This window comes from Myripristis murdjan, chromosome 6 (genome assembly GCF_902150065.1).
Source record: "Myripristis murdjan chromosome 6, fMyrMur1.1, whole genome shotgun sequence".
Lineage (NCBI taxonomy): Eukaryota > Metazoa > Chordata > Actinopteri > Holocentriformes > Holocentridae > Myripristis > Myripristis murdjan.
In genome coordinates, this window is record NC_043985.1 from 16,710,834 (window position 1) to 16,738,393 (window position 27,560).

A 27,560-nucleotide genomic window follows, 5' to 3' on the forward strand; every position below is an offset into this window, starting at 1 on the left:
ATGGTGTATTTACCTCATGCTTTCTGTTCTGTTGTGAAATCAAAAATGTTGATATATCAAACAACCCTTTCACTGAAATTAAAGTGTGAAGTCAAAGGCATACAGCTGGGAAAATAGCAAATCCTAAACAATGAAAAGCAGCCCTGATCCCTTTGTGAAGCCAATGAGAAGAGGTTAGAGTGTTAACAGTGACGGGGAGAGACTTGTGACTTTTACGCACAGGAAAACACCAATGCACACATTAATTCATGTGGCAGCTGTCAGCCCCACCGCCTGGAACAGGATGCCCTCGATCTGGAGTAACCTCTGAAAGTACAGAGCCTTCAGCAAAACATACTGATAAATTCAACAAACAGAACAGCACCCACAACAAGTATTCACTGACAGGTCTCGGCACACTGGAAAGAAAGAAGAGTGCTTATGTTTGGTGTTTTGTGGTTAGATCACACTAAACTTGTCATGGCATGATTATGTCTGCTGCATGCAAGGGATCACTTCAATTTCATCAGCTATATGCATCATATTTGCATGCCCTTTTAAAAGCCTTCTCTCTCTCTCTCTCTCTCTCTCTCTCTCTCTCTCTCTCTCTCTCTCTCTCTCTCTCTCCCTCTCTCTCTCTCTCTCTCAAGAGCAACCTGGCAACTTTTTTGCACTGGACAGTAAATAGTTAATGAAGTAACCCCTGTCTGCCGCGTGGTGGAGTTGTGAACATTAATTTCTCACACACACACACACACACACACACACACACACACACACACGCACACACAACCCTCACAAACACATGCACACAGCTTGTTTCTCACAAGCGGAGACGAACAGCGGCTCAGCCACACGGCACTGGACAGAAGACGGACAGCTCACGCGTTGTGACGGTATACTTTGTGAATAAAAAAGGTGAGTGTTGGTCATTTTATCTTCACGGTTAAAGATAACGCGCGGATGTAAAGTTTATGTTAGCCGCCTTCTCTCCTGGCGTTGGAAAACTTTTTACTTTGCCTAAAACGACTCGTTCTTGTCACGTTTTCTCTGTGAACAAGTTCTGTGCAAGACGGGAATGAATTAAGAGAACGGGTTAAGTTTGTAGCAGTATGTCTTGTTACAGATTGAAACTTTTTGAGACTTTGCAACTTTCTCACGCCAGTGCCGTCTTTTGTGACTGAATCACGCTGGGGATGCTGTCTTCTTTGGTGCCCATGTAACATTATTTGAAAGACTTGAGTAGTTAGTTGCATTTTTTTTCTTTGTTTTTGATGTTGACACAATGTAAAGCACTTAAGTTTCAGTCAACGACCGTTCAGTGGTTCCCAATATGGGGTCTGTGGACTTTCCGAGGTCCTTGAGAAGCTTCAGCCTCGGCAAAATGAGGGCTAGTTGGGTCCAGATGTCATTATTGTTTCACTCAGTTGAAGTTAGCACAATAAGAAACATGGCCTCATTAAAGGGTTCACTGCGTCAAACCCATCTACAGTGTTTACAGTTATGTAATTATCTACAAAATCATCTCACAGCAAGCATGTCAGGGGGCATTCTTTTGGACAAAATCTCATCTCTGCTCTAATCTATATGGGCAGGACAAAGTCTGTAAGATACTGTGGTGACATTTCCATGACGAAACATGCGAGAACAAGTGAGATATTTCGCATGGGACCTGCCCAAGAAGGGAAATGTCATCACCAAGTGTATGGGCCTTTCCACCCTATACAGTCACATCTCCTCTATGAGAGAGAACTTCATGTCTTTGAGCAATATTGCAGCTCATGAGTGCACACAGACACACACACACACACACACACACACACACACACACACACAATTGCTCTGCTCTCCAAGCATTTTTAGCTGTGCCCAACTTTCTTTTAGTTTTGACAGTCAGGGCGGGCTCAGTGCTGGGCCATTGTGTCCCTAAACTTCATGGGTTACTGTAAATCCCCTTTGTGGAAAACTGTGTTGTGATTGGCTTGTACACTGTGCCACAGTGGCCATACAAAGTAGCCTAAAACAATGGACATGACTAAGAGCTTGGGTAAAAGAGGAGAGCTTTTTCCTTTATTGTGGCTCAGGTATGGAAGCCTTAAGACGAGAGAAAAAAAATCACATAGGATACAGTAATTACATAGCAGAAAGAACAATTTGTTAGATGGTAATATCACCCAACAAAATCCTTTTTTTTTTTTTTTTTTTTTTTTGTCTCAGAGGGCTTTTATTGGTTCTGTTGTAAGTGTGATGCTGCTGTATCTTCTGCCTCTGGTGAGGGTGGGAAATTTATATTAACCAATTACATTTATGGCAAAACATGGTCCAGCATTCAACCTAACTTGGACTGAAGAATGAACATTACATTTGTATGCATGCAAAATAAGACTTCTGCATGCAAACTGCATTATTACTCACAAAGGTGAAATTCCTGCGAGCTGACACTGTGCTTACTGAAAGTGCCTGTGTGTGCGGTGCATGGGTAGTCGTTCTGCTTTCACACAAGTTCTCATTTACGCTCGTGAGTTTCATCATGGTAAAGCCATCATACACCCTGAGCAACATCCAGTCTGTTTAGAGAGATAAGCCAGAGTTGCAGATGCTTAAGCGGGATTCTGTCATGCTATTAGAGGGTTTAATACAAGGTTGTTTAGACAGTTCTCTTGTAATGGACTCGCAGATGTATAAATGGGTCATGCTATATGAATATGAAGGAGGTGGTATAGCGAATTTGGCATATTGCCTGCCTTTTTGAGTACAGTAAGACCACTGCTGACCTGTGTCGGTTGCCCTAGTTGATGCCACCAACCCACATGATGTTCCCATAATCCTGTCTTCACACCATGCATCTAAACTGACTTTTATGTTATATTGCATATTAAAAAGACATTTATTTCATGGCACCACCCCTTTGAATGCCCCCTGAACACTATCTGATAGTGAATGCACCTCATGCCAAACCATGAAGAGGGAAATGGGGCAGTGAAAGAAAAAAAAAAAGTAGCTGTATGAGGTAACGGAATTTGGAGAGTCCAGGTGACTCATACTCAGTTTTCTGAGGGCAAGTCAGTTCTGCTCTGCACATGTTCTCTGAGCTCGAAGATTTTTGCCTAGTCTAACGTTATACTCCTGTCCCATTTCAGATGTCAGATAAACCACATTCTCCTTTGATTTTGGTTATGGCAGGATTATGGATACCCCCCAATAATCAGGGTTATAACGGTTGTTCATTGCAATTGCAGTTTGGCGCTGTTTACAATTTCCATTGCAGTCTCCAGTCCTGCTATTTTTCTGCTCAGTCTGTGAGCTCGCATGGAAGTTCTAGACTAAATCTGAGTGTATGGTTTGGCTTGGTATTGCTGCTAACCTTAAGCAGTGGCATATGGTCAGCTGGCCACTTCCCTTCAAAACACATTGGTCTAGGCCTGTTAATCTGTTTAAAGCGTTGTTTGAAATAATATACCAAATAAAACCAAGGCACTGTTAGGATTTTTTTTCCCCAGTAGATTCCAGATTGACTTGACTCAATCAACAAATAATAGTGCTCATAACTAAGCCTATTGAAATGTGCACTGCTGCTCACCATCTAGACATAAAGACCAACAATCTCTTTGGAGGATTGTCTTCTTAGTCGGTGTATCTGCTATGTGGTTTAGCTTTTTACTGGATTCAATTTTTAAACATGGCAGTGTGTTGTTGTTATCTGATACAATTTAGCCTATGGTTTATTAACACAGTTGTTCAGTATAATCAACTTTTTGATAGGCTGGAAACAACTGTATGTGTAGGCTACATCTCGCCATGAATGTCAGTAAGGTAATGCAGTGTCATCTATGTTCGAACATGTGTCTGGCTTTGTTTGATCTTTGATGTAATTTGATGCTATAGGCTATACACTCACGATATCGATAGATACAGAATTCATTAGCAAATGAGACTAAGGACAGAAAACAATAGATGGGTTGGGCACCTATCAGTTACCCACAAATGTGCTGCAGGAAGTGCTCCATTAGTTTCCAGTAGCACCACTTCTGTTAACTTTGGTTGTCTTTTGGTTTTGAATTTCATCCTGCTGTCTGAATGATGAATCTAGCCGGGGGAGTTAAAAATATCTAACCAGTATTTTCTGGACCTATTGTCCTAACAATGTGTTTTTAATCAATATAAATACCCTGATATCACTTCAGAAGTGTTATACAACACGTTTTTAACAAAACAGACCTGTTAGCTCATGTCTTGTTGAAATTATCCTGTAACTCATGTCTTGTTGTCATGAACCACTTATCAAAGAGAGATGGTAGCTATGACATCATTCTAATGAACTGTTTCTTGGGTAAGTACACAGGTACACAATTTATAATGTATGAGTAAGTGAGTGTATAAAGGGGGTGTTTGCAAAGTAAAGTACATTAGTCAGGGGATTACTTCGACTTAACCACTTTGACTATCAAGAGGTGTTACTTTTAACGTTTTTTTAAACGTTGTTCCTCAACACTGTACAAACCCAACACAACAGCCATGTGCTGTGGATTGTGCATGTACAGTTTCATCCCAAAATGAGGTATGCACCATTTGAAAAAAAGTGACACCTGTAATTATAGTGATCAATAGCATAAAGCATTGGGACCTTTTTAAAGAATTATAAATCCTTGGATAACCCAAAAAAAAAAAAAAAAAAAAAAAAAAAAAACACTTCTATGGGCAGAATCCTCCTATTTTAGAGAGACTTTTTCTTCTGCCAAAAACGATTTTTTTTTTTTTTTTTTTTTTGGAAGGTCTAGCATATCACAATGTTGACTGGGAAGAGCTTACAGCCGTGGAAAAGAGGCTAGGAGAATAGCTTGTCATCTGATACATGGGGAGTTGTCCTCATAGGATATTTTCAGACTCGTCAAATAACCACAATGGCCGGTTATATTTTCAGTGCTTTCAGTGTTGGAAAAGGTCTGGTGGTGTAAATATTTTCTTTGGTTTTCTGGAGCACAGGCTGAATCGTGTAGCCAGAGAGTTTCTGAACCAGGCTTCCTGCTGTATGTGTGGAGCTGGCCTGTGCAGGTGTTTCTCACAGGAAGTTGTTTCTCACCACTGTGTCTGTTCATTGCTTCTCACCATGTGTGTGGGGCACGTGGTTTTTTGGGTTTCTGTAGGTGTGTATGAGGGAGCTTGTCATGGGCATTCTGTGTTGATCCCTGACGTAAAGATGTAAACTGATCATAGCAAAACAATGTTGACATCTGTTGCTGTAACAGACATCTGTTGCTGTAACACGCCTCAAGTAAAGACCGTCTGCTACAGTTCTCAACTTGTCATGACTATCTGATTCACAGCAGTAACTACTACTACAAATTACTTATGTGGTCATATGGCTTCAGCAGACCTGTTGATTTTGGCTGGATATTTCTTTTTATAGGCTTGAAATGCTTCATAAAGTTGACTGTTAAAGACTTTGTTTCATTACAACAGGCCTTGTGTTGTCCACAAACAGCCGTAGATAGGAATGGTTTCCCTTTGCTAGTGATGACAGTTGCATGCTTGACCACATGGACTCTGTTGCTGACCACAAAGTCATCATGACTTTGTGTTTGTTCTCTGTCCAATCTGTCTCACCAGGGTAGTTTTTCTTGTTTGTCATAAGCATGAAATACTGGCATATAAATCTAATATCCTAAGAAAACAGGCCAGTTGTTGTTTTCATGCAAAAGAGGGGATTAGTGTATGTTGGGTTGTCTGGGAGTTGAAAAACATGTGCGTCGAAAAAGCTGCTGCTGCTGCTTTGGCCATTAAAGCTCTGTTCAGTCAAGACCCCTATTGTGTAGCTTAAATAAATGAAAGCAGCTCTCTTTTTCTCTGTCTCCTGTTTTCTGATACTCTCAGTTTAAGCTTGGATAACTCAAAAATGTCTCTTTTTCAGAAGATCAGCCATGGGGAAAGGATGCATCACAGCCACCAAGTACTTCCTCTTCCTTTTCAACCTCCTCTTCTTTGTAAGTTACTACATTTCATCATCATAACTATGCAATAATACCTACACACGCACAGCTCACACTGTCAAACTCACAGGACTTTCACTGCCAGCAATGTTGTTGATCTAAGTTTTTTTTTTTAAAAAAAGGAGATACGCTCTTTTAACCTCTCAGCTGTTGGTTATTTGAATAGGCTTCTTTATTCAAATAACACCAAACACAGCAAAGATAGACAGGGAAATATCACCTGTGGTTGTGCCTGAGGAAGAGGCTTTACAGTGTACCGCAGCACAGTCAGAGCTGAGTAAGAGCAGATGGTTTCTGTTTGTTGCCTCCTGTCTCACACCAGCAACAACACAAGGTCCAGGGGTTGATAAAACCCCAGGTTCTCTTAAAACCGACTCAACTGCTCCTCTCTTTAAATTCTGCACCGAGGATGTCCAGACCTTTCCAATGAGTCTGCAGCTGTAAATCTGACACAGACCTTTTGATGTGAACACTCGACTGGTGTCTAATGGGAAGCGTGTGAGTGTACGCACCAGTGTGTGTCTGTGTGGACAGAGGAGACTAACGGAGGCTAGGGGCAGCCAGGAAGTGGTGGGCTAATGATGACTGCCAGGAGCTCAGCAGTCCCTCCAACGTGAACCACTCTTAACCAGGGCTCTAATTACTTGTCGGGGTTGGGGGTTGAAGGAGGAAGCTGGTGAATCAACAGACCCTCTCATCTATGGACGTAGCCCCCACTGCATCGCCCCACATCTCCTAAACAAGGATCCCCTTAATTACACAGAAGTTCTCAGCTTCATAACCTCATTACAACAGTCTTGGGGATAAACCTACTCCTCTTCTTGGTTCAGACACAAGTGCCAGTACATTCCGCTCCAGAGGTGATGATTCCTTCCATTTCTGCTGCCGTTGGTCTTGACCCATTTATCATTACTTATGCTACCCAGTTTTCTAATGTTAAGGGGTTAGGCTGTGTCTGAGTGGTAGATCTTCCACAAATATTTGATGATGGCATGCATTAATTGTCCACCAAGCCAGCAGAATGGGTCTCTTGAACTCCTTCCACATCCTCTTTTTTTCCCTCACTTGTGCTATTAGAGAGAGAAACAGACAGACAGAGAGAGGACAGGATCTGATTAGTCCCAGATGTGAAAGGCTGGAGAAGCAAACATACGGCCTTCTCTTTGAGACACACCAACACAAAACATCTTGTTTTATCTCATGCATGTCTGCCATACATCCTCTAAGGTAGTACCTGACTCTTCAATTTACTGTCCACAGATTTTTGGAGCACTGATCATGGGCTTTGGACTGTGGGTTCTCCTTGATAATCAAAGTTTCATTGCTGTTTTACGTAAGTAATATGACACATGTACACACACACACACACACACCTACAGAGAACTTCTACTATGTCCTACAGTGATACACACATGCCAGCAAACATTCAGCACTTTTGATCCATGTCGGTTCAGCTGTTCTAAGCACAGCAAAAATGAAAATAGAGTTTGGAGAGTGTGCTTGTCAAATCCTAAAACCCCTGGCCCGCTCTGTGCAGCTTATGTGGATTTCATCCCGTTGGCCTCGTTCCCACGGACCCAAGGGAAGCAGGCAATAAAATCAGACGGATGTTCACAGCAAACCAAAAATGTGGCACGGCACTGAAAGCTGATGACTTCCTCAACCACTCGAAAGCTGTTCTCTTGTTTAGACGTTCATGAGCATACAGTAACAGACATTGCGTGTATGTGCAAGGGGATTTGGTCAGTGACAAGAGGTGACAGGCTCTCACTATAAAAATGATTATCAAGGTATCTCAAGTTTTTTCATCTTATGTTGGAAAATAGCCGCTTACCTCTGAGCAGTGGGTTATTGAGGTTATTGAGTACTTTTACCCTGCCTGTTCACCATCTCTCACCCCCTGAGCTTGCAGAGGCGCACAAATACACACCCACACCCTTATACAGATGTCACAGATCTATTTCTAGACTTTTCTTGCTGAGTGAGTGGGAGGTAACAGATGAACTCTGTGAGAAAAAAATCAAGCCAGTCCTCCAGGTGGCAAATTTGTTACCTTTATCATGAACACATTGTGTCTAATTTAGGTTATTTAGAATACAGAAACTGCAGAAAGTGAAACCAAGTTGCCTAAAGTCATAGAAGCGTAATGAATCCTCGTTTCAATCTTGCCTGAAGAGCACAGGGAACCATGGATGGAAACTCAAACTACCATAAATCTTGTTATAAATGCTTTCAATGTGTTTGGCCCAGATGCAGCGTTGCCAAGAGCAGCAGTGAAGTTGTGCTCCCAAAGCTTGTCCATAACGAAGAATTCTTTCAATTTCTTATCTGGCAACTTGGTATGCTTTGGAAGGCAAATACAATACTTTGTAACGAGACTGTGTGAGATTTACTGCCCCTGAACAAGAATGCTTTGCACAAGAGGCCGTAACTCTTGCTTTTAATTCTAGTTAACACTTGGAATATTTTTTTTAGCTGTTTTGTATGCAGTCTATCACAATGAGAATTGTCCAAAAGGGCAAGGTCCATTTTTGAAGGCTGAACAGGCCAGCAGTAATCTATATTTAGACTGGACACCCATGCTGCTTTGACTAATGAGTTGCAAAAAAAAAAAAAAAAAAAAAATGAAGTTTTGACAAAGACTGACCAGAGCTGGCCTTGTTTCCTGCACCAGTCAAACTGGGTCCTATCTCCCTCTGGCTCATATTTCAATACTCAAGGCCACAGCCCTCAGTGGAATCACTCTAAGGTCATTGCTGAGCTGAGTCTGCGTATCACTAGTTTGGAGTCTGAACCACAGAAGCCAGCACAGTGCCTTTCTACTATCCCCACTATCCTACTAGCCCCAGTCCAATTGTTATGATAATCCAGCTGCTCCTCCAGAGATAGCCACGATCCCGCTCTGCTGATACCGTGAGGATATCCCTTACTATGTGGGGCCTAGTGACCCTCTTTGCTCCTTCTCTTTCTCTACCCTGAGTTCCTCCTCAGCTCCTTCATCAGTCCCTGGAATTGTAACTTCACTGGAAACTCCGCACCACTCTCCATAGAGGAACAAAAACCAAAGCAGCAGGCAACATTGTTTATTGACTCTCTGGGCTCTCCTCAGAAGTTGTACCATAGCCTAACCGAAAACAGGATCTCTGTGTTTTTAGTTTCCATTCTTTACGAGTTGCATTAATAGAGCCCTTTGCAGCTGTCCCAAGTACTTCAGGGGAACTTATGGAATGTTTTGGTTTCAGTCCCTCTATTCTTTAGTTAAAAGGTCAGCTTCCCTTCAATGTATTCTCTCTATCAGTGCAGCACTGTTAACAGTTTACCACCGTGATATGACATCTTGAGTTTATCATAGTGGCACTTGCCAAAACAAAGCTTGTCTTAAGTTAAACAAAAGTATGCCTTGGAGAGGAGCTCTTTGAGCTGAGAAGTGAGCCAAAGCACAATATGGAGGTGAGCTGCAGTTCAATTCGGAAACCTTTTCCAATGTTCCAGAGTAAGGTTGGAAAATCATGCATACCTCTAACTATACAAATTCAGTGTAGCACTGATGTTATGTTTACAGCTTAAATTTGTAAATAATGTCAAGCATTCATTTTCTTCAACTCTACATAGACTGAATGTATAGTGTTTGGCTGTGTTTACATAAGGACCTGCATTACCAAACAGTTCTCCTCCTCCTTGAGCAACTTTCTTAAAGGGCACCATGATTCTTGCCTCTTTAAATGGAAATTTCCATGGAAACAACCCGTGGAACTATTTTCGAATATCCAGCCGAGACCTAGATGGAAACTTGCCATCTTACAAGACAGAGCAGCACAGAGCAACCAGGCAAACACATGCTGACTTCAGGAGAAAGCTATGTTTTAGCATTACCACAGAAGACACACAGATGCTAGCCCAACAGAGGAGGGCTTGTAAAGTATCTGTTGCTCTGCAGCTTGGATACACCTGGTGGAGAGCTTGAGGAAACACATGTCTGAATTTTGAAAAGATCTTCATTTTAAGAATGTAGGATACAAATTGCAGCTGAAAGGTTAAAATCCCTCTGAATGTTCTTTTCTGCATTGTTTTCTGCTAATTCTAGCTCAGTAAGATGACAAAGGAAACTGTCAGGCAAAACAAATGGATGAGTTACTTTTACATGCCAGGAATGATACAATACATATACAATGCAATAAATTAATTGATTAAGCATGTATAATGTGTCCAACATAATCAAAAATACTAATTGTCAGTTAATTGAGCCCAAAGTCATGCTTGAAATTGTTTTCTTAATTTAAACCTTAATCTTAATCTGAATTTTAGTGAAGCTGTAATCAGCAAATCTTTATTGAAGTCATTAATAAAATAAAAATACCAATGAATTAATTATAAAAATTTATAATAGATTAATTTCCTGTCAGGCAACTAATTGATGAATCAACTAATCATTTCAGCACTTCAATTAAGCATTCAGCTGTGGCCCACGTGCATAATTATTTTGAGATTGCATTAATGTTGCGAGGCATTTCCGACAACTCCACGGTGTATATTTTTACTGGGACACATGTTGAGTAAAACCTAGGGCTGCAGATGTGCAAACACATCACAATTTTAAATTATTAATAGCAGATTAGAGCTTCTCAGATCATTGAGACCAATAATTGTGATTAAAAAAGGTGACAACATCTAGCAGAATAAATAACATTATCATTTTACCCACTTATGAGCAACCCTAGTTCAGAACTGCGCTCTTTTTCACCACTATTTTCTGTACTACAGATATTGATATTTTATGTGACTGATTTGAGCATCAGATGTCTCCATTTGACAAAACACACTTTTTCAGTATGGCTGCTGCTCTCTATCTCTACAGTGAATCTCTGTTAGTGGTGGGAGATTTCCTGCACTAAGCACGCTATGCATCCCTCTATGTGATATCCATCTCTAAGGCTGTTGCTGTTGCTGATGCTGTGTATGTGAGTGAGTAAAAGACAGAGAGAGAGAGACTGAAATGGTGCAAGAGTGCTGAATATAGATTATATGTTTCTCTGCCCCCCATTTAAATGCTACCTTACAGCCACATACACACTCTATATGGTGCCTGCTCTCTACTTAAAAGAGGTGGAGGGCCCACGAGGCCTTTTAGCTTTCAATTATTCCCAAACCACCACGACAGAAGTGTTTTTCTTGCAATATGTAGAACCAGGGATGTACATGCGTCTTTGCATGCGTCATTGTGTTTATGCTTGTATGATTGTGTGTGTGTGTGTGTGTGTGTGTATGTGCATACATGCATGCATGTGTATGTGTGCACACCGGTACTTAGCAGGGTATATATTTACATTCATATGATTTTGCACCGTGGAGTTGTACTTGGAAAGGCTGCAAGTTTTCATGTGGGAATGTTCTTTCACATTGTTTATGTGCCAGGGTTTATCTCATGATTGCTGCATGGAGAATCAACAGATAATATGACACAGGGTTTTGGAATAACTATTTAGCATCATAGTGAACAAGCCAGAGCTTTGAAGCAGCATTACATTTTATTCATGGAACAGTGGTAGATGGGCTGCTGTGACTGTCTGTTTTCTCCACTATGGGTCATGAAAGGGTGAGATATCTGATAGCGCTGGCTGGTTTGCTTAGACCAGGATTCTCTGGGAGTTGGAGCCATATCACAGAGCACAGATCCAGGCCTCATCTGCACACCAAGCTCTTGATCTCTGGAGCTTCTCCAGACCAGATAACACACATTCACATACTGGCTAAAGTTTATCTCCTCTCCATCCTTATAGTCATCCATTCCAGTCCCTGCCCCCATTCTCCTGGATCATTCCCTCTCTACATACGTGGAGATGGAGGGAAAAGAGACAAATCAACTCAGCACTTTAACTTGTCTTGTCATGTCCAGAACTATTAACATGATCTTTTGGTATAGAGAAGCAACTGAAAGCTCTGAATTCAGCATGGTAATTCAAGGCTTTCTGTTGCTTTGTTCTGTGAAACCTTTTTTTAGTTGCTGTAACCTTCTGTATCAACATGGTTTTGTGTGTGCACCAGGCCTACCTCTGAGCTCCAGATTTGCTGTCTGACGCGCACTGGTTGAAAGAAAAACAAGAACAGAGAACAGGCCTTCCGTGCTCTCGCTTTACCAGACAAGATTATATGTGTCAGTGCATGCTGTGCTCTGCAGGGTTGTATTTAGTGTTAAACATATACCATGAGATTAGCTGTAAAGGTTAATACACAGTCACAAGGTAGCATATGTAGACTTTGCAGCTGGCTTGTGTCTGTATTTCTGTGATGTGCTAAACAGTTAACCTCTTCCTGTGTGTTTGTTTTCTTCAGAGGAGTCATCAAACACGTTGAAGGTGGCCTCCTACATCCTTATTGGAGTGGGCTCCCTGTCCATGGCCATGGGCTTCTTCGGCTGCATAGGAGCCATCTATGAAATCCGTTGTCTGCTGGGCCTGGTGAGGCATTATAGTCACTTCTCTAACTCGTCTCAAACTGTAACTTATTTAAGACCTAACACCCAACCACAGTGCATAAACTAATAATACTCAGGCCATCTGGCTGTCTGTTTAAATTGCTATACAAACTTTTATAATACACAAAGCAGAGTTATTTTTTTTCTTCTGAAGGTGAGAAAGGAAACCTAAATGTAAATGCACCTGCTAGAAAACTGAAGCAAAACTAAGAGCACATGATGGATACCTGGTGACAGAAAAGCCCTTTCTCATTTCTGTGTATGTGTGTCAGTGTGGGGTGCAGCAGCATGTGTGGATTTACTGAGAGGAGGGCCGTTACAGGGATAAAGCTAGTGAGACTTAGGGGTTACAGGAAGAGTGGGGATGAGTAAACGACCTCCAAAGGGTTAAACCTGCTAGGGGTTAACAGACACACTGCAGTGACCTACTTCCCCAAATGACAATGACCAGCTGGCAGCCCCTAGCCTGGGGATCTCACACACCACCCCTCTTCCTCCATGTGACATCCTATATGCTTAGGGGGGGACATACTGACATTATTGTGGAAGGGTCTTTGATGGCTTACACTGTTCCTCTGTTAATGGCTTCAGAGATTATTGTTGGTATGCTGGAACTCTTAATGCAGATTAATGCCAAACAAAAATGAAAGTAACAGTGTCTGCCTTGCCTGGGGATGTGATTCATTTTTTTCCCCACCGGTCTTGTTTAGAGATTTCAGGGTTTCATGATTTTTTTGTGTTTCCGGGTCTCATTTATAATGGCAGAACAGTGGTTTCCTGCTTTTTCCTGTTTTTTTGTGTGTGACTGCTCATATCCCATCATATCCTTCCTTGATATTCTCTGTAGACAGCACATTATTATTTTTTTAGTTTTTTAGTTGTGTGCGAACATAGTTGTAATGCCTCATCTCTTCCCCCGCCACAGTATTTTACCTGCCTCCTGCTCATCCTCATCGCCCAGGTGACTGCTGCAGCGCTCATTTACTTCCAGAGGGACCGGGTAAGTCATTGTTACCTAGTTTTAGTACAATATCTCCATCTTTTGTCTGCTCATGCGTGCTTACTCTTTTCCCTCGTAATTTGTCCATCTCTCTTTATTCTCTGTTGAACTTTTATTTCCTCTATAACCTTCTCCCCTGTTCTTTCCTTGCTTTCTTTCTCTCCCTCATCCTTCCTGCCCTCAATACACCTGGGACCTACTTGGTATTCCTGCTTCTCCACTTTTCTTTTTTGCTGCACTCAGATCTTGACTGAGGCCTTTTAAGAAACCGCTGTACACCTCGTGATGAAAGTGAGAGTTAGCTCAGAATATAGAGAGCAGCATTTCCTCTGGAGGAATCATTATTAGTAGCAGGGATGAGGGCAGGGACTGAAATGTGCAACAGAAATATGAAAGCCGTACTGAATTAGACATTGCTCATATTTATATTTCCTCCTTACACATAAAAATAAAACAAATTATAAACCAACTATGTAAACAAACTACTGTGCGTAATTGAGGCCACATATTTGAACCATTAGTGGGTAGATGATTGTCATTACTAATTTTTGTGGTAGGGGAAACATGGGCAATGATGGGGGCACAGGTTTTTGATTGATGTGATGGAAAGTGAGACAGAGTGAGCAGGTGGGCTCAGTGAGATGTGTGACATGTGTAGAGGAGGTAATGTAGAGGCTCATGCACTGTATGTCTCCATCCCTCAAACTTAGTGTGTTAGTGTGTGTGTGTGTGCATTTGTGTGTGAGGGAGGAGGAGAGAGAGAGAGAGAGCAAAAGGTTTATGGTGGGGTAGTAGGGGCATAAGCTACTGTTATATGCTGACATATTTAACCGGTATGTCTAAAATTGCAATGTCTGAGGCAGTGGTAACTACTCCCTCAGGGGTGGAAACCATTTGCTGAAGTGTCTGATGACATAGTGCCCTCTACAGGTGGGATTAGTAACTCACCATGGTTGGTTGAAAAGGGGCATTTGAGATAATCTTGTTGTGATCGCTTGTGAGGAACAATGCCGAGATGTAATAAGGCATAAAGCCTACGTGTTTTTGCTCTCCATTCATAAAGGGAGTGTTTTGTTTGAACACACACCTACCGCACCAGCCGGTTTCATATTTCATGAACACGACCATTTTCTCCTCAGCACTTTAAAAGCCATTCCTGTGATTAACCTCACCGCTCCAGGACTCAGGATAGGTGGAGAGTGCTGTCACGGTTTCTTTTGTTTGCCTTTGAGCTGTGTGTTTGCATTTGTGAATGTGTGTGTGTGCGGGTGTGTGTTTATATGTGTCTGCGAGAGCATGTGTGTGTCCCTGCGCAGACCTGCTCCCTGTGTTTAAGGTTTACCACAGGGCAGGGTGGTGCCCTTTACCAGAACAGGGTGAGGCTCTCACTCATCTCTGTAGTGCTCTGCAGATACCTCCCAGTCACCCCACATAAAAACAGAAGCAGTGCTTTATCAGACTTTACTTACTCAGGTCTTGCCTGATAAATACCATTTGGTTAAAAAGTCACACAATTAAATCTCAGTGGAAGGGGTTCAGTGTGCGGGCATGTTTTTTCATTTCCTCAGCATCACCTTTAATTTATAAGATTAACTTATATCACTTATATCAGACACACATCCTCGTACATATAAATGTACAACCATTCATATTGTTTGTGTGCACTCTAAACTAACAGTCAGTATTATGTACATTATTCACTTTGATGACTGATATGCCTTTCTCATTTGTTTTCCTCAGCTGAAATTCGAGATGTCCAACATCATTAAGGGCATGATGGTCAACTACACTGGCCAGAACAGAACCACAGAGCATACTTGGGACTACATCCAGAGGACGGTGAGTTGACTCCTGGACCTGCTTTACACATGTGTCAAGGCTGCATGAGTCTACACAGCGGATACTAATGAAGATTGACTGTAGCTATTAAGTATCTATTTGTAAAACTCTTTTCATAAGCAAGTTACAGTGTTGCAATATAAGGCCAGACAAAAAACATTTCTGGGTTCTGGTTCCCGACCGAGTGTCCCATTTACCCCCCGAGTCAGGTTATTTTATTGGCCTCTGTGTAAAAATAAAATTAAAAAAAATAGAATAAAGGCACTATGCGACCGAGTGTGACCTTGTTGGCATTGGTCAAAAGTTAAGCAGGGCTTTTATTTTGATCTATGTTGCACTCGCCTTATTTGTGATGTTCTCACGTAACTTTGGAAAATAACTTCATGGAATCACATCGACACCGACAGCACTGGATGGAAAGAATGGACTTCTGCACGGTGTGTGTGATTTGTCCTCGCAAACCACCAGTGAAAGTAATCTGACTATAAGAGAAAACCTTTGCAGATGCAGTGAAAGAGGTGAAGCAGTGCCATTGTAGATTTGCAAGTGCAGCAGGCAAACATGACGGGGGATCCGTCATGTTGCCCCCACCATGGAGCTCGGCTTTATGGCGGTGGGTGTGATGGGTGTATTCGACTTCAGGTACCTAGTGCTGTGATGCGAGCCAGAGACACCTCCCTCTGCGAGTAATAACGCTGCTCCGTCCATTAAAAAGGTGGTAACTTATGCAAATATTGAATTAATTATATTTAAAAAGTAACCCGTGCATTGTTTCTGAAAAGAAAAAAAAGAATACAATAAAATAAAATCCCTACCTACCCATCCTTCCCATGAATAAATAAAATAAAATAAATCCTCCCTACCCATCCTTAAAATGCTAAATAAAATAAATAAATAAATAAATAAAATAAATTCCCTACCTACTCATGCCCTTAAATGAGAAGGAACCGGAACCCAAGGTATTATTTTGTTTGGCCTAAAAGGAACAAATTAATGTATCGAACCAGACAACTATGATAGAGAGATAAATTTTATTGCTGACTTCATCAATACCCATTAAACATGGACAAATACCACAGAGCCATGTAATATATTAGAGTGCCTTACAGAAAATATGAATTAGGAAGTATCTCAGAAGAAGAAATAATAAAAACTGTATTTATGAAGGAATAGAATAATAGGTAATAATGTTTTAAGAAGTAGTAGAAGTATGAGCAGTAGTAGAGGCATGTGACTGCTCTGCTACAAATAGTAGAGCAGTAATATCAGTAGGAGTGGTAGAGCTCAGGTTTGTACCATCAGTATCAGTAGAACGTACACCATTATCTGACACTCTCATCTAAAGTGCCTTACAGCAATGTGCATGTGTATAGTTGCAGCGTGCGTGCCCCCAAGGGGAACTGAACCACCACCCTGTCAGAGTTAGTCCCATGTACAATGCAGAACCACATTACAACACATGAAACCCAATAAAATAATACAGCAAATAAAATTAACAGTCTATAACCAGCTGAAGCCAGAAGGCTCCATGGTCTGATACTGTTAGACAAGATTTTCTGAATTTTCTGCCCTGTTTCCTTCCCCCTTCTTTCTTCCCCTCTCTCCTGCCAAGCCTCTTTTCCCTGTGGTATTGTTGGGGACAGCAGCCAAGAAGGGATTGGTCTCAAACAAAACAATTGGAATGCTCCTTCACTGCTGCAATGGATTTGACAGTTTTATATTAATCTTACTTGATGTGCCATAAATCTCGCTAGTGCTTTCTCTCCTTTCTTTTGTCCTCTTTTTGAGCATTTTTTGCCCTTGCCAATATCCTGCTTTAAAAAGTTTTTATTATTATACTAAGTTGAACTTCTTTTCTCATTTTCCTTATATTCTTTTCCCTCTGTCTGTCTATCTCCCTCTGTTTCTCTGACCAGATGAAGTGCTGCGGGTGGACTGGTCCAGGTAACTGGTCCGACAACATCTGGATTAGGAACAGTTCCCAGATCCTCTATCCCTGCTCCTGTCGCAATGATTCCCAGCCTGGCACTGACATCAAGGAGACAGGGCTGTGTGAGCATCTATCCACAGATCTTCCTGTTTATGAAACGGTACGTAGTGCTTACAAAATTTTCAATGTCATTTTGTCACCATGGTTGAAAATCTGTAAAAAAATAAATCTCTTTAAAATACACTTCTGCAGCTATGCCAGTATTAAAAGTGAATAGAAGCAGGAACAGCATGGCAGAATCAAATAGTATTTATAAATATACTTAAAGGGACAGTTCACCCAAAAAACAATATATATATATATATATATAAATATATATATATATATATATATATATATATATATATATATATATATATATATATATATATATATATATATATATATGTTTTAGTTAGTTTCTGTAGAGTTTCTGTATAATTTGGTGAGGTTTCCAGTCTGCCACACTCTTTCCTGTCTCTAGCCACCCTAATACAATGGGGCTGGATGGGTATTGTTTTGAGGAGGTCAAATTAAAAAATCTACATGCGGAAAAACGCAACAGCAGCAGCAGTTCTTTCCAAAAACAATGACGTGGATACCCAGCATAAGTCACAGCCCTTGGGGGCTGTTTCATTGGGAGCTATTTCCTGATGAAGAACATTGGCAGACTGCATCTGTCCACCTTCACCATGTAGAAATTTGAGGTATATGGGGTAAATTTTGGGTGAACTTAAAGGACGCTTAAAGGAACTTTTCCTTTAAGTGTCATAGCAATACAGATTTTTGCTTTAAGTATGTAAGCGGTAGATTTTAACGCATTTAACTTTGATTTTTAAGACAGTGAACAGTGAGTGTTTTTATAGTTTAGACAATCACAATGACTATCTGAAAATCAGTTTACTATATTTTTATTCTCTTTGTCTGATTGACACCTCACCTTACCCAATCTGAATTGTTCTTCTATGATAAACACATCCCATGTCCCAGGTCTAGACTGTGGTTGGGTTGACTAAAGTTTACCTCAGCAGCGTGAAACACAAGCTCTGCCTGCATTGTTCTTTGAGACTTCACACCTTTACTCATTACGTAACCCGATTTGATTCACGTTGTGTAACTCCCACTGCCAGCTCAGTGTGGCTGTATGGTCGTGCTTAATCAGCCAAGTGAATACTGACAGCTGAGGCGTGTTGTTTGTACTGTGTGATTTGTTCAAACACCAGGAAAGCTTTTCTGTGCTGTTGTTTGGTCTGTGTGTTTCAGACCCCCCACCCCCCTACCTTCTCTCCCTCACTATATAGCTATCTCTCTCAGTGGACCATTTTCCTCAGTCTCAGCTAAGCCCTGCTATTCTTCCCCTCAGTGGCTCAGTCCAAAGACAACAGTTGTGTTTGGAGAGGGCTCTGTTCATGTCCGGCTGGGATCATACGGCCATTCATCGCTCTCTCTGCCCCTACCCCTACACACACTCGCAGTCATGCTGCCTGCCTTTCTGTGTCTTTCTTAACCTCTTTCCCGCTCCCTCTCCCCCTCTGTCTCATCTCTCTAGGGGTGTATTTCCAGTGTGGAGGAATGGCTCCTGGAGAACTGTGGAGTTATTCTTGGAATCTGTGTTGCAGTGGCAGTCTTGGAGGTATCTGTCACTCCCTCACAGTGACCCTAATATGCGAATTAGGCACATGTTAGCTGTGCAGATGACCCCAGCACCCTCTCGGACCTCTATTTATAGGAAGCCTGTTGTGTGTGTGCATACATGTGCGATTGCTTGTGCGTGGACACTTGTGTGTAGCAGTGTTCATTTAGTCGACAAAAAACATGACTAAAATGTTCATCAAGCACCCGCTTTTTCAGACAAATGATAATGAATCAGACAGTCCACAACACCTTTAAAAAAACAGTAACTAAAACTAAATCCCTTGTATACTGAAGGTTGTTGACATGGTAATGGGACAAAAATGTTGATCTCTGAGTCTATGGTTTTCTCTAGTACCTTGGTTGAATTCATGCACAATGAATAACAATTTATCATTGGTGAGAATTGCAGGCTACAGTGGAATAACTCAAATTCCAATGACAAATATAAACTTGCTTTTTTTTAACCCTAACCCTAACCCTAACCCTTTTTTTTGCAAATGGACAGCATGTAATTAGAGATTTAGTCAACTTAAAAGTAGCTAGACTGAATCAAAATGACTAAAATGTGACAAGAACAATTAGTCACACTGACACAAGATAGCTACTCGACTAAATCCAAAAATGTGCGTCACAATCAACACTGATGTGTAGGAGAACTCTGACGTATTTGAGTGTGTGCTTGTGTGTGCTGGTTGATGAAACTAAAAAAAAGTAAGTTGTTGCTTTGGTAACTCAGTTGACATCTCCATCTCCTCCAGCTCCTGGGAATGATCCTATCCATGTGTCTGTGCAAGAGTGTTGTCCAGGAGGATTACACCAAAGTACCCAAATACTGAGCTGAAGACAGGACCAGCTTCATGCCACAAAGACAGATGGACTCTCTCTCTCTCTTTTCTCGTACTCTTTCTCTCTCACACTCTTTGGTACACACACAAAGGGAGGCAGCTGTTTCCACCCGTTAAGCCTCTCCTGCCTAGACAACTGTGCAAATCTCTCACTCCAAATGTATCCCCCCCATTTGGACACACATTCACAAGTTACCGTGGGCCACAAGTGCATGTACTTTCTCGTCTTACCTCCAGTGAAATACTTTTTTTCAGGAGAGACTTAGTAGCTCCAGGTGATGACTTTTGGTGGGAGCAAGAGACTGTTTTTGCAGTGTAATGATATGCAATGTTCATGTGTGAATGTTTGTGTGGTATTGTTTTCCTTGGCTGTCTTCTCTGAAGTGCTTACCATTCTAGCAGTTAGCCCCATCTCTGTGGGAGAGAGCACTTTGACATTTGGTGAGCAGAGAGCTGGAGCATCTTCTGACTCGAGGCAGGAAGATGAGAAGGAAATCGGAGGGTGTGGGTGGGTGCATGTTGGATGCTCACTAAAATTAATCCTACTCTGTAATCCCAGAAGTGGTATTTTTGGTGTAGAGGGTAGAAGAGAGGCCCCGGGCTGAGCCAGGGCAGGGTTTCTGTGGTGGAGTATTTGCCTTTCGCCATCAGTTGCTCTTTCTGTGGAGCCCTAATATTAACCTCACTTTTTCCCCCACCACCTCTTCCTCCCCCACCCATCCATCCATCCATGCATCCATCTTCTGTCAGCTTCTCTTCTTCTCTGTCCTCCTCTTGGGTGTGTCTGACTGGTAACCAGTAGCTTCCAAAATGATTAGTTCTGCATGAAGTACATGTGTGTATAATGTGTTGAGTGAGTATTTTATTTCTTCCGATTCTTTTTTTTTTTTTATTACATTCTCATGTCATCTCTGTTTTTTTACCGCTGTATATATGTTTTTGGTAAGGGATTATTGCACTACTGTGCTTGGTCAGCATAATATGTGGGAAAACGGTCACCCACATGCTCATGTTTTAAGACTCCTATTGTTCTTTGTCTCTAGCCTGTTGTTTATGATTTACAGAGTGCAGCTGCCAGAGCTGCTGTCAGCACTATTTTGGCTTGAATCAGAGAAATTGAAGGGTAATTTTAAGTTTGTCCTTGACTTGAGTCTGTCTTCCCCTCCTAAAGTGATATTTTCTTTTTCTTTTTTCTTTTTTTTTTTTTTTTTAATCAAGTGTACCATCACATGACTTTGTCAACAGACCAACCACAGTGGCTTCCCCAGAATCTGTAGTTAAGTCACTCACACCTGTTATTTTGAACACCTTTGGTATACAGCCCTAGTGGTAGCATATTGTGAATGATAACTGCAACAATGTTGCCTTATTTTTCCTTGCTCTGTGTGTTTTCTCCCTATAGGTTTGCTTGTATATTATTAGCAACAATAGCGATAAGCTTGAAGCTGGTAGTGACGCCAGAAAGTGACTGTTCATCACCTTTATATTTTTGGTATTTGTGATAAAACTTGTTCTACAAAAGTGTTTAAATATTGCTTTGAAGTGTCCTAGTCCCACTTATCCATCTCCCCATCTCAACTCTTCCACTTCATTTCAAACACACTATTATGGGTGACTTTACCGGTTAATTTAGTGGAGAAATTGCTGTTTTATGTGGTGTGTAGTTTGTCATGCATTTCACATTAGCTCAATTCAACAGCCATTTCAGACTGTGCTTCTCAAGCTGCAATTACACAGGAGAGAGGAAACTGGTCATTTGTCATGAAAAAAAAAAATAATGGAGTCTATCAGACTGTTACAATCAGCCTCTGCTTTATGACCTGCCAAATTGAAACATTAATTTAACTTAAATATAGATGAAGGCTTTTTATTTTGTTTAAAATGTTTATACACTTATACAAAAAAAAAAAAAAACTATGTTTAGAAGCCATGTTTTTTTTTTAAGTGCATTTCTTTTCTTTGTCCCGAATTATTAATAAACTGAACCCAAGACAGTCCACTGAGTGCTTGTCTTATTTCATGTCATTAGTTCAAACCTAGTTTAAAGTAACAGAGGTAGAGTTGAGAATTGGGACACAGAGCCGTTTTGGAAAGCATATACTAAGGAAAGTCCCAAGTATTCCCCTAGAGATTTACTCCAGTTCATTCATATACTTAAGACAGCCAGAAGATGGCAGTATATACTTGCTGTTGTTGGCTATGGGAGTAACACATTTGGTTAGAACAAGACAAAGGAGGGCAAGAAATGAGTGACTTGTATTTTCTGAGAAACAAAAAATGCTTTATGAATAGATTAATTATGTCTTAATTGTTGATTTGTATAAGTGGTGGGTTTAATTCTTTTCAGCTAAAACACACATTTTCCCACTCCCTGCCCAGTCACCCTACCTTTGGCCAGTCCATTTCTTCTCTGATGATTTGACTGTTTAATGAGGTATTTTTCAGGTTCAAATTAAACCTCTCTTGTAGCAAGGCAGACTTAAGAATAGAACAAAGACCAGGATAAACAAGAAAAAAGAGCCTTTGGTCATTTGTCCTCTCCAGGTAATGGAGTCAAATTTTCTTCCGCAAAAAAAAAAAAAAAAAAAAAAAACAATATCACTGTATTCAAAAGATTTAATGACAATGACTCTTATCGAGGGAATTATGCCCCATGATGTCATGTCATGCTACAAGCTAATACCTCAGCACACCACTGACTCACCAGCACTGCTATCAAGCAAAACAAAAGAATCACAGCATGGATGACCATGTTTCTCTAATCTAATCCACGGCTGGCTGTGACACTTAACCTTAGCACTTGGTGAGGCATAATGAGCACTGCTTAGCTCTCTCAGGAGACTTTCAAGTACTTCATCAGGGACCTCCATCCATGATGAGTGCATAGAGCGCTATACCTCAACCTTTTTGCCAGAACATCATATGATGCTCAAGAGTTACAACCTCAGGCTAAATTGGGGCAGAAGCAAGGTTGGGGATTGTCCCACTTTGCAGTTGTGAAGTCTGCAGAGCTGTGGGCGAGATTCAGTACAGTCAGGATTTAGATAAGTCAATTCCTTTTGTTGCTTCATTTATTATTGATTCACTGGTGGGAAAAGGTGTGTGTGCATGTGTGTTTGTTTGCACATGTGTGCGTTTCTATTTATGCATGTTGAGAAAACAGGCTTAAATGAGTTTATGGTAGAGATCAAATGATATGGTTTGTTAAGGCCAATACCAACATCAAACATCTCCCCTCTTAGTAACACTCAGTGCCAATACCAATGTGCATTTTATAAGAATTGTAACACAAATGCAGGTGCAAAACCACTTCAGCTTTTCAGATAGGTCTGCTTTAATATACCAAAGTTAGTAAGTTTCCAATTTTACTCTCAGTAAAAGAAGGTCACACGTGTCAATTTCACAATCAACCATATATTGGATCAATGATATTGCTTTTTAAAGCCGGTATTTGCTCATACAAAAAGTCTGTCAACATTTTGGTCCATGCCTTTCTGTGGTCCGGACAGACAGCTTCTGCTGGATTCATCAGATCATAAATACACACACCCATACAAACACACACTTTCCACTCAGGTCCAACAGTGAGGAAGGAAAGCCTCCTCCGTTTCTTTCCATGTAACTGTCACCAGGTCCAGGCTGGAGGAAGTGGGACAGAGGGGCTTCCCTCTGATGATGAGTCCACTGAGACTCCATGAAATAATGGGATGAATAATGAAGACTTCATACCCACATGCTCCGTAAACACTGAGTAACCCAGAGCAATTCAAAACAACTTGCTGAAGCAGGGTCTCATGTGAGTATGTGAAATAGTGCCTTAAGGCAAAACTGCTTTGTAACAGTATCTTGTATGTGGAGCAAGCACACATTTCATAACATATTACTTGTGTAACAGAGAGTCAGGTGTGTGTGCGTCCATTCGTTATGCACTGTTTTATATCCTTTGTATTGTTTAATGCAATCTATTTTGTGCTATACTATTGGACACTGCAGCATATTCTCTGGGATATCAGCTGTTTTCATTGTTCTTTGAACATGAAGTTAAAAGTTGAACGTGTGTGTGTGTGTGTGTGTGTGTGTGTGTGTGTGTGTGTGTGAGAGAGAGAGAGAGAGAAAGAGTCAGGAGGCAGTCTCAGAATAATTTGACTTGCTATCAGTGTGTGCTTGTTTTTTGTTTTTTGTTTTTTTTTTTAATAATGAGCTTTCCACTGTGTCGGTGCTCATCCAGTGCAGTTGAAAGCGGAAGATTCTCCGGTGGTGCCTGCTGCCCACTGTCCTCTTCCTGTCTCACAGCAGTATCCTGTTCACATTGAGTCATGGGCATATTGAGGCGAGCATCCTCAGACCCCCCTCAGTCACCCCATGTACCCCCACCTCCACCTGCTGACTGACCTGGCTGCCTGGTCCCCCTTCCACATCCGGCACCACTGGCCTTCCTGTTTTAATTCTCTCTGCACAAATGAGCAGCGGGCGCACACACACTCACACTGACACATATGCATCTGATGGGCGCATATTTTCACACACACACACACACACACACACACACACACACACACACACACACACTGTAATATACCTAGTTAGGTCTATTCCCTGTCTGGTGCAGATTACTTTAAGCCTGAGGAGAGGAGCTGCAATCAGAAATGAGATGTATGAGTCACGCTGGCCCTGTATGAGAGGGAGAGAGGATCAGGCTCGTTCCATTAGCTGTTTAAATTGTTTCTGTGATAGGCTGAGAGGCAGTGAGTGGCTGCAGGTCAGTGGGTGCCCTCCGCCTCATTTCCTGCCCAGTGGCTTGTAGAATCCCGCACCAAGAAAGATACACACACACACACACACACACACACACACACACACACACACACACACACCAGCGCCACCTCCCTTTCTCTCCCTCTCTCTGTCTCTCTGCCGCTGTCTCTCTTTCCTCTTGCAGGCTAATCCAGCGTGATAAGGGCGAGCTCTCCTCTCCATGCGGCCTCTGTGGCCCATGGAGAGCGCAGACCTCTGCAATCACTCTGGCACGGCTCCAGCGCCCTGCCAAAGATCGGGGGACATCAGCAATATGAGTCTGTGAAAACATGCTGTTTCCGCTTCACTCCGGTGAGATGGGGGTGAGAGAGAGAGAGAGAGAGAGAGAGGGAAAGGGAGAGAGGGAGAAAAAGGGAGGTAGTGCTGCGTGTGTGGGACATCAAGAAAGACACCCGGCGCCAAGTGTGGAAAGAGAGAGGAAGAAACTGTAGCCGGCGCCAGTCAAAGTCATCATTCCTATCCTGTATATTCCATACAGATACCACACAGGGAGCAGTGTGCAGGGACAGCCTGTTTCTGGAGGGGAACCAGTAAGAAACAAAGATGATGGACTGCAGTATTAGCTAGTTAACATGTTTGATAATCACACCTGAGGACTGTGCTTGGGGTGCTAATTATCCCTTTGTGTTCATAAAACTTCATAATCACACCGTAATCTTGTGTACCAAATTATAGCCATAATATTGTTGCATCAGTGTACGCCGCAAGCTATAATGAGCTATCTCAGTATCAAGGCTTCAGGGGTGTTTTTGTGTATGTGTGTACGTGTGTGCATCTGTGTATATGCATATGTGGGTGTTTGTATTTGTGTGTGCGAGTGTGTGTACGCTCGTTGCGTGCGTGGGAGTTTATGTCTGATCTGATTGATGGAGGTGGGAGTGGAGGCAGCGCTCCCCTGATTGCAGCTACAGGCAGCACTCGGCTTCTCATTAACCTATGATAATGCACCTGTCACCTCGACACGAAAGCCTCGCAGCACATTTGTTGCGAATGGCTGTCCTCGCTTCTTCGCTCTTTCTTCGCCCGACTTCCCTCCCCGCTCCATCCATCTCCTTCTGTCTCGCTTTCTCTCTCAATTTCTTTTTCACTTGTGTACACCCAAAGACACACACACACACACACACACACACACACACACACACACACACACTCCAGAAGTTAGCTTTGGGGTTTGGAGCAGTGACGGGAGTCTTTGCTGACCCTGTGCCAAAGCTCACTATAGCAGATGGAGGTTTGTATGTGTGTGTGTGTGTGTGTGTGTGTCTGTGTTCTCCCCTGCTCTGTTGAAAGCAGCAGCAGCTACAGTATTTAATAGAATCTGTGTTCACTAACCCAGTGGGACAGAGGCTGATACCAGACCAACTGTATCCTGCTCCAGCCGACGGGACCCTGTTTGTGTATGGACTACAAATGTGGCAGGGCCTCTCCAAAGTGGCGTACAGTATGTGCCATCACACTGCATAAGCCCTCTGAGTTAGATTAGATGCATTGCTGGCTGACAGAGATGTGATACCTCCTTCTGGTCTGGTCAGTGGTTCATTTCATCAAACACTGAGCGGACCATTACTGTCAGATATTCAGCTTAGATGCAACTTAAAATCTCACACTGCACCAGTAATCAGTGTCCCATTTCCTCTCATTGTGTTGCCACCAGAAAAGAAGCTCCATCACCAGATGTCTTCTTTTATTCTCTACAGTCCCTTCCAGTCAGATCCTCAGCTCTCCAGAGGCCCTGTGTGATTTATTTATCCTATCCACACATTCAGTGCCAGGAACACACCCTGAGAGCTCACAGGACTATGGGAATGGTGCCGTGAGTGAACAGAAAGCGAAAGAGGACTTAGAGGACAGACAGCACATCGCTCCGAGACAAAAGATGTGCAGCGGAACTGCGGCATGTCATGCTCCAGGAGAGGTTTCTTCGTAAGATGTTGTTGGATCTAGGAGGTGGATGCACTTGTGTGTGTGTGTGTGTGTGAGAGAGAGAAAGAGAGTGAGAGAGAGAGAGTATTTGGGAGGTGGGGGTTGGGGGGTAAAACCTCCCACTCCCTCAGATGTAAGAGAGATAGTGGTCTCCATCAGTCCCATTTGATGCCGAGCAGCCCTTGGAATTCAGATTTCAGGTTTTGGCACAACTTTATCATGATTAAAGAATGAGCATGTGTGGCACTGGGAATGTCTCTGGCATGACTTCTTGGCACCGACCTCAAATCCCCTCCATTTCGTCTCATGCCTTGCCATTCTCTCTGAGGACAATCAACTATTCCTGTTTTTATGTCTTTGGGCAGTGGCCTGGGCCCATATGTGTTCTGTACCGGCTGCCCCTCATTAAGGAAATGCACAGGGCACATAAAGAAGAGGAACTCCCACTTCATAGGGTCAGGCTTTCCTGTTTAACACCCAACCAACTTCCTGGTGGGGCCCTATCATGTGACATGTCTGACTGACAGGTCATTGACACTCCTTTGTCCCCGGACTTTTTAAGAGAATGCCCCGAGTTCCTCCACTGCCTTTGAAGACTGTGGCGGTGGGCAAACATGCACCCCAACAAAAGAAAATCCAAACATCCTTCCACTCCCTGCCCAATATACAAATATACACACACACAAATTCAAAAGGACCCACTGGCAAGAACATCAAGTGGTGTCAACAAATGTGAAAAGATAAAACCAAGTTAGGTTTTTGTCAGCATTTCAGAAAACCCTGTTACTATTTTCCAGCAACCCCAAATTTTTGTGTCACTGTGAGCCATGTTTGGAAGTAATTCGGCTTTATTTATCTAGTAAGCTGTCATTTGGAAAAGGCTGCTTTCAGCATGACTGCCCAGTTATTTCCACTGCTTATTTGGGGATGCTGAAATGGTGGAAAACAAGCCTCCCCCTGATGTGACAAGGGGCAGGCTTGATATCCTTAACATGGATGCCTGCTGTGCATCACTCAGCTGATGAAGACAGGCCATTGTGCATGATTGCAGCAGCATACGACAGATGCCACGCAGCACTTTCTAAAAGGAGTTTTA

The 27,560-nt window shown here is 42.1% G+C and overlaps 1 protein-coding gene across 2 annotated transcripts; it reads left to right on the top strand.

The window, feature by feature from the left end:
• Window positions 1–752: 752 nt before the first annotated feature.
• cd82b (CD82 molecule b) lies at window positions 753–21,729 on the top strand. Of its 2 annotated transcripts, none has more exons than XM_030054372.1 (9): window positions 753–897; window positions 5,888–5,960; window positions 7,227–7,299; window positions 12,297–12,421; window positions 13,364–13,438; window positions 15,179–15,277; window positions 17,194–17,367; window positions 18,796–18,879; window positions 19,640–21,729. In XM_030054372.1, the coding sequence occupies exons 2-9, from the start codon at window positions 5,898–5,900 to the stop codon at window positions 19,715–19,717; spliced, it is 771 nt and encodes a 256-aa protein (XP_029910232.1). In that variant the 5' UTR covers window positions 753–897; window positions 5,888–5,897; the 3' UTR covers window positions 19,718–21,729. The 2 variants fall into 2 exon arrangements, with proteins under 2 accessions (XP_029910232.1, XP_029910233.1); XM_030054373.1 differs by having other exon boundaries at window positions 780–897; window positions 5,891–5,960.
• The last annotated feature ends 5,831 nt before the right edge of the window (window positions 21,730–27,560 follow it).

Excerpts from the sequence above, each read along its gene's own strand:
- cd82b (XM_030054372.1), top strand. The coding sequence starts at position 5,898 with ATGGGGAAAGGATGCATCACAGCCACCAAGTACTTCCTCTTCCTTTTC. Across the intron at positions 5,961-7,226 it reads TTTTCAACCTCCTCTTCTTT|ATTTTTGGAGCACTGATCAT; the intron begins GTAAGTTACTAC and ends TACTGTCCACAG. Across the intron at positions 13,439-15,178 it reads TTTACTTCCAGAGGGACCGG|CTGAAATTCGAGATGTCCAA; the intron begins GTAAGTCATTGT and ends TGTTTTCCTCAG.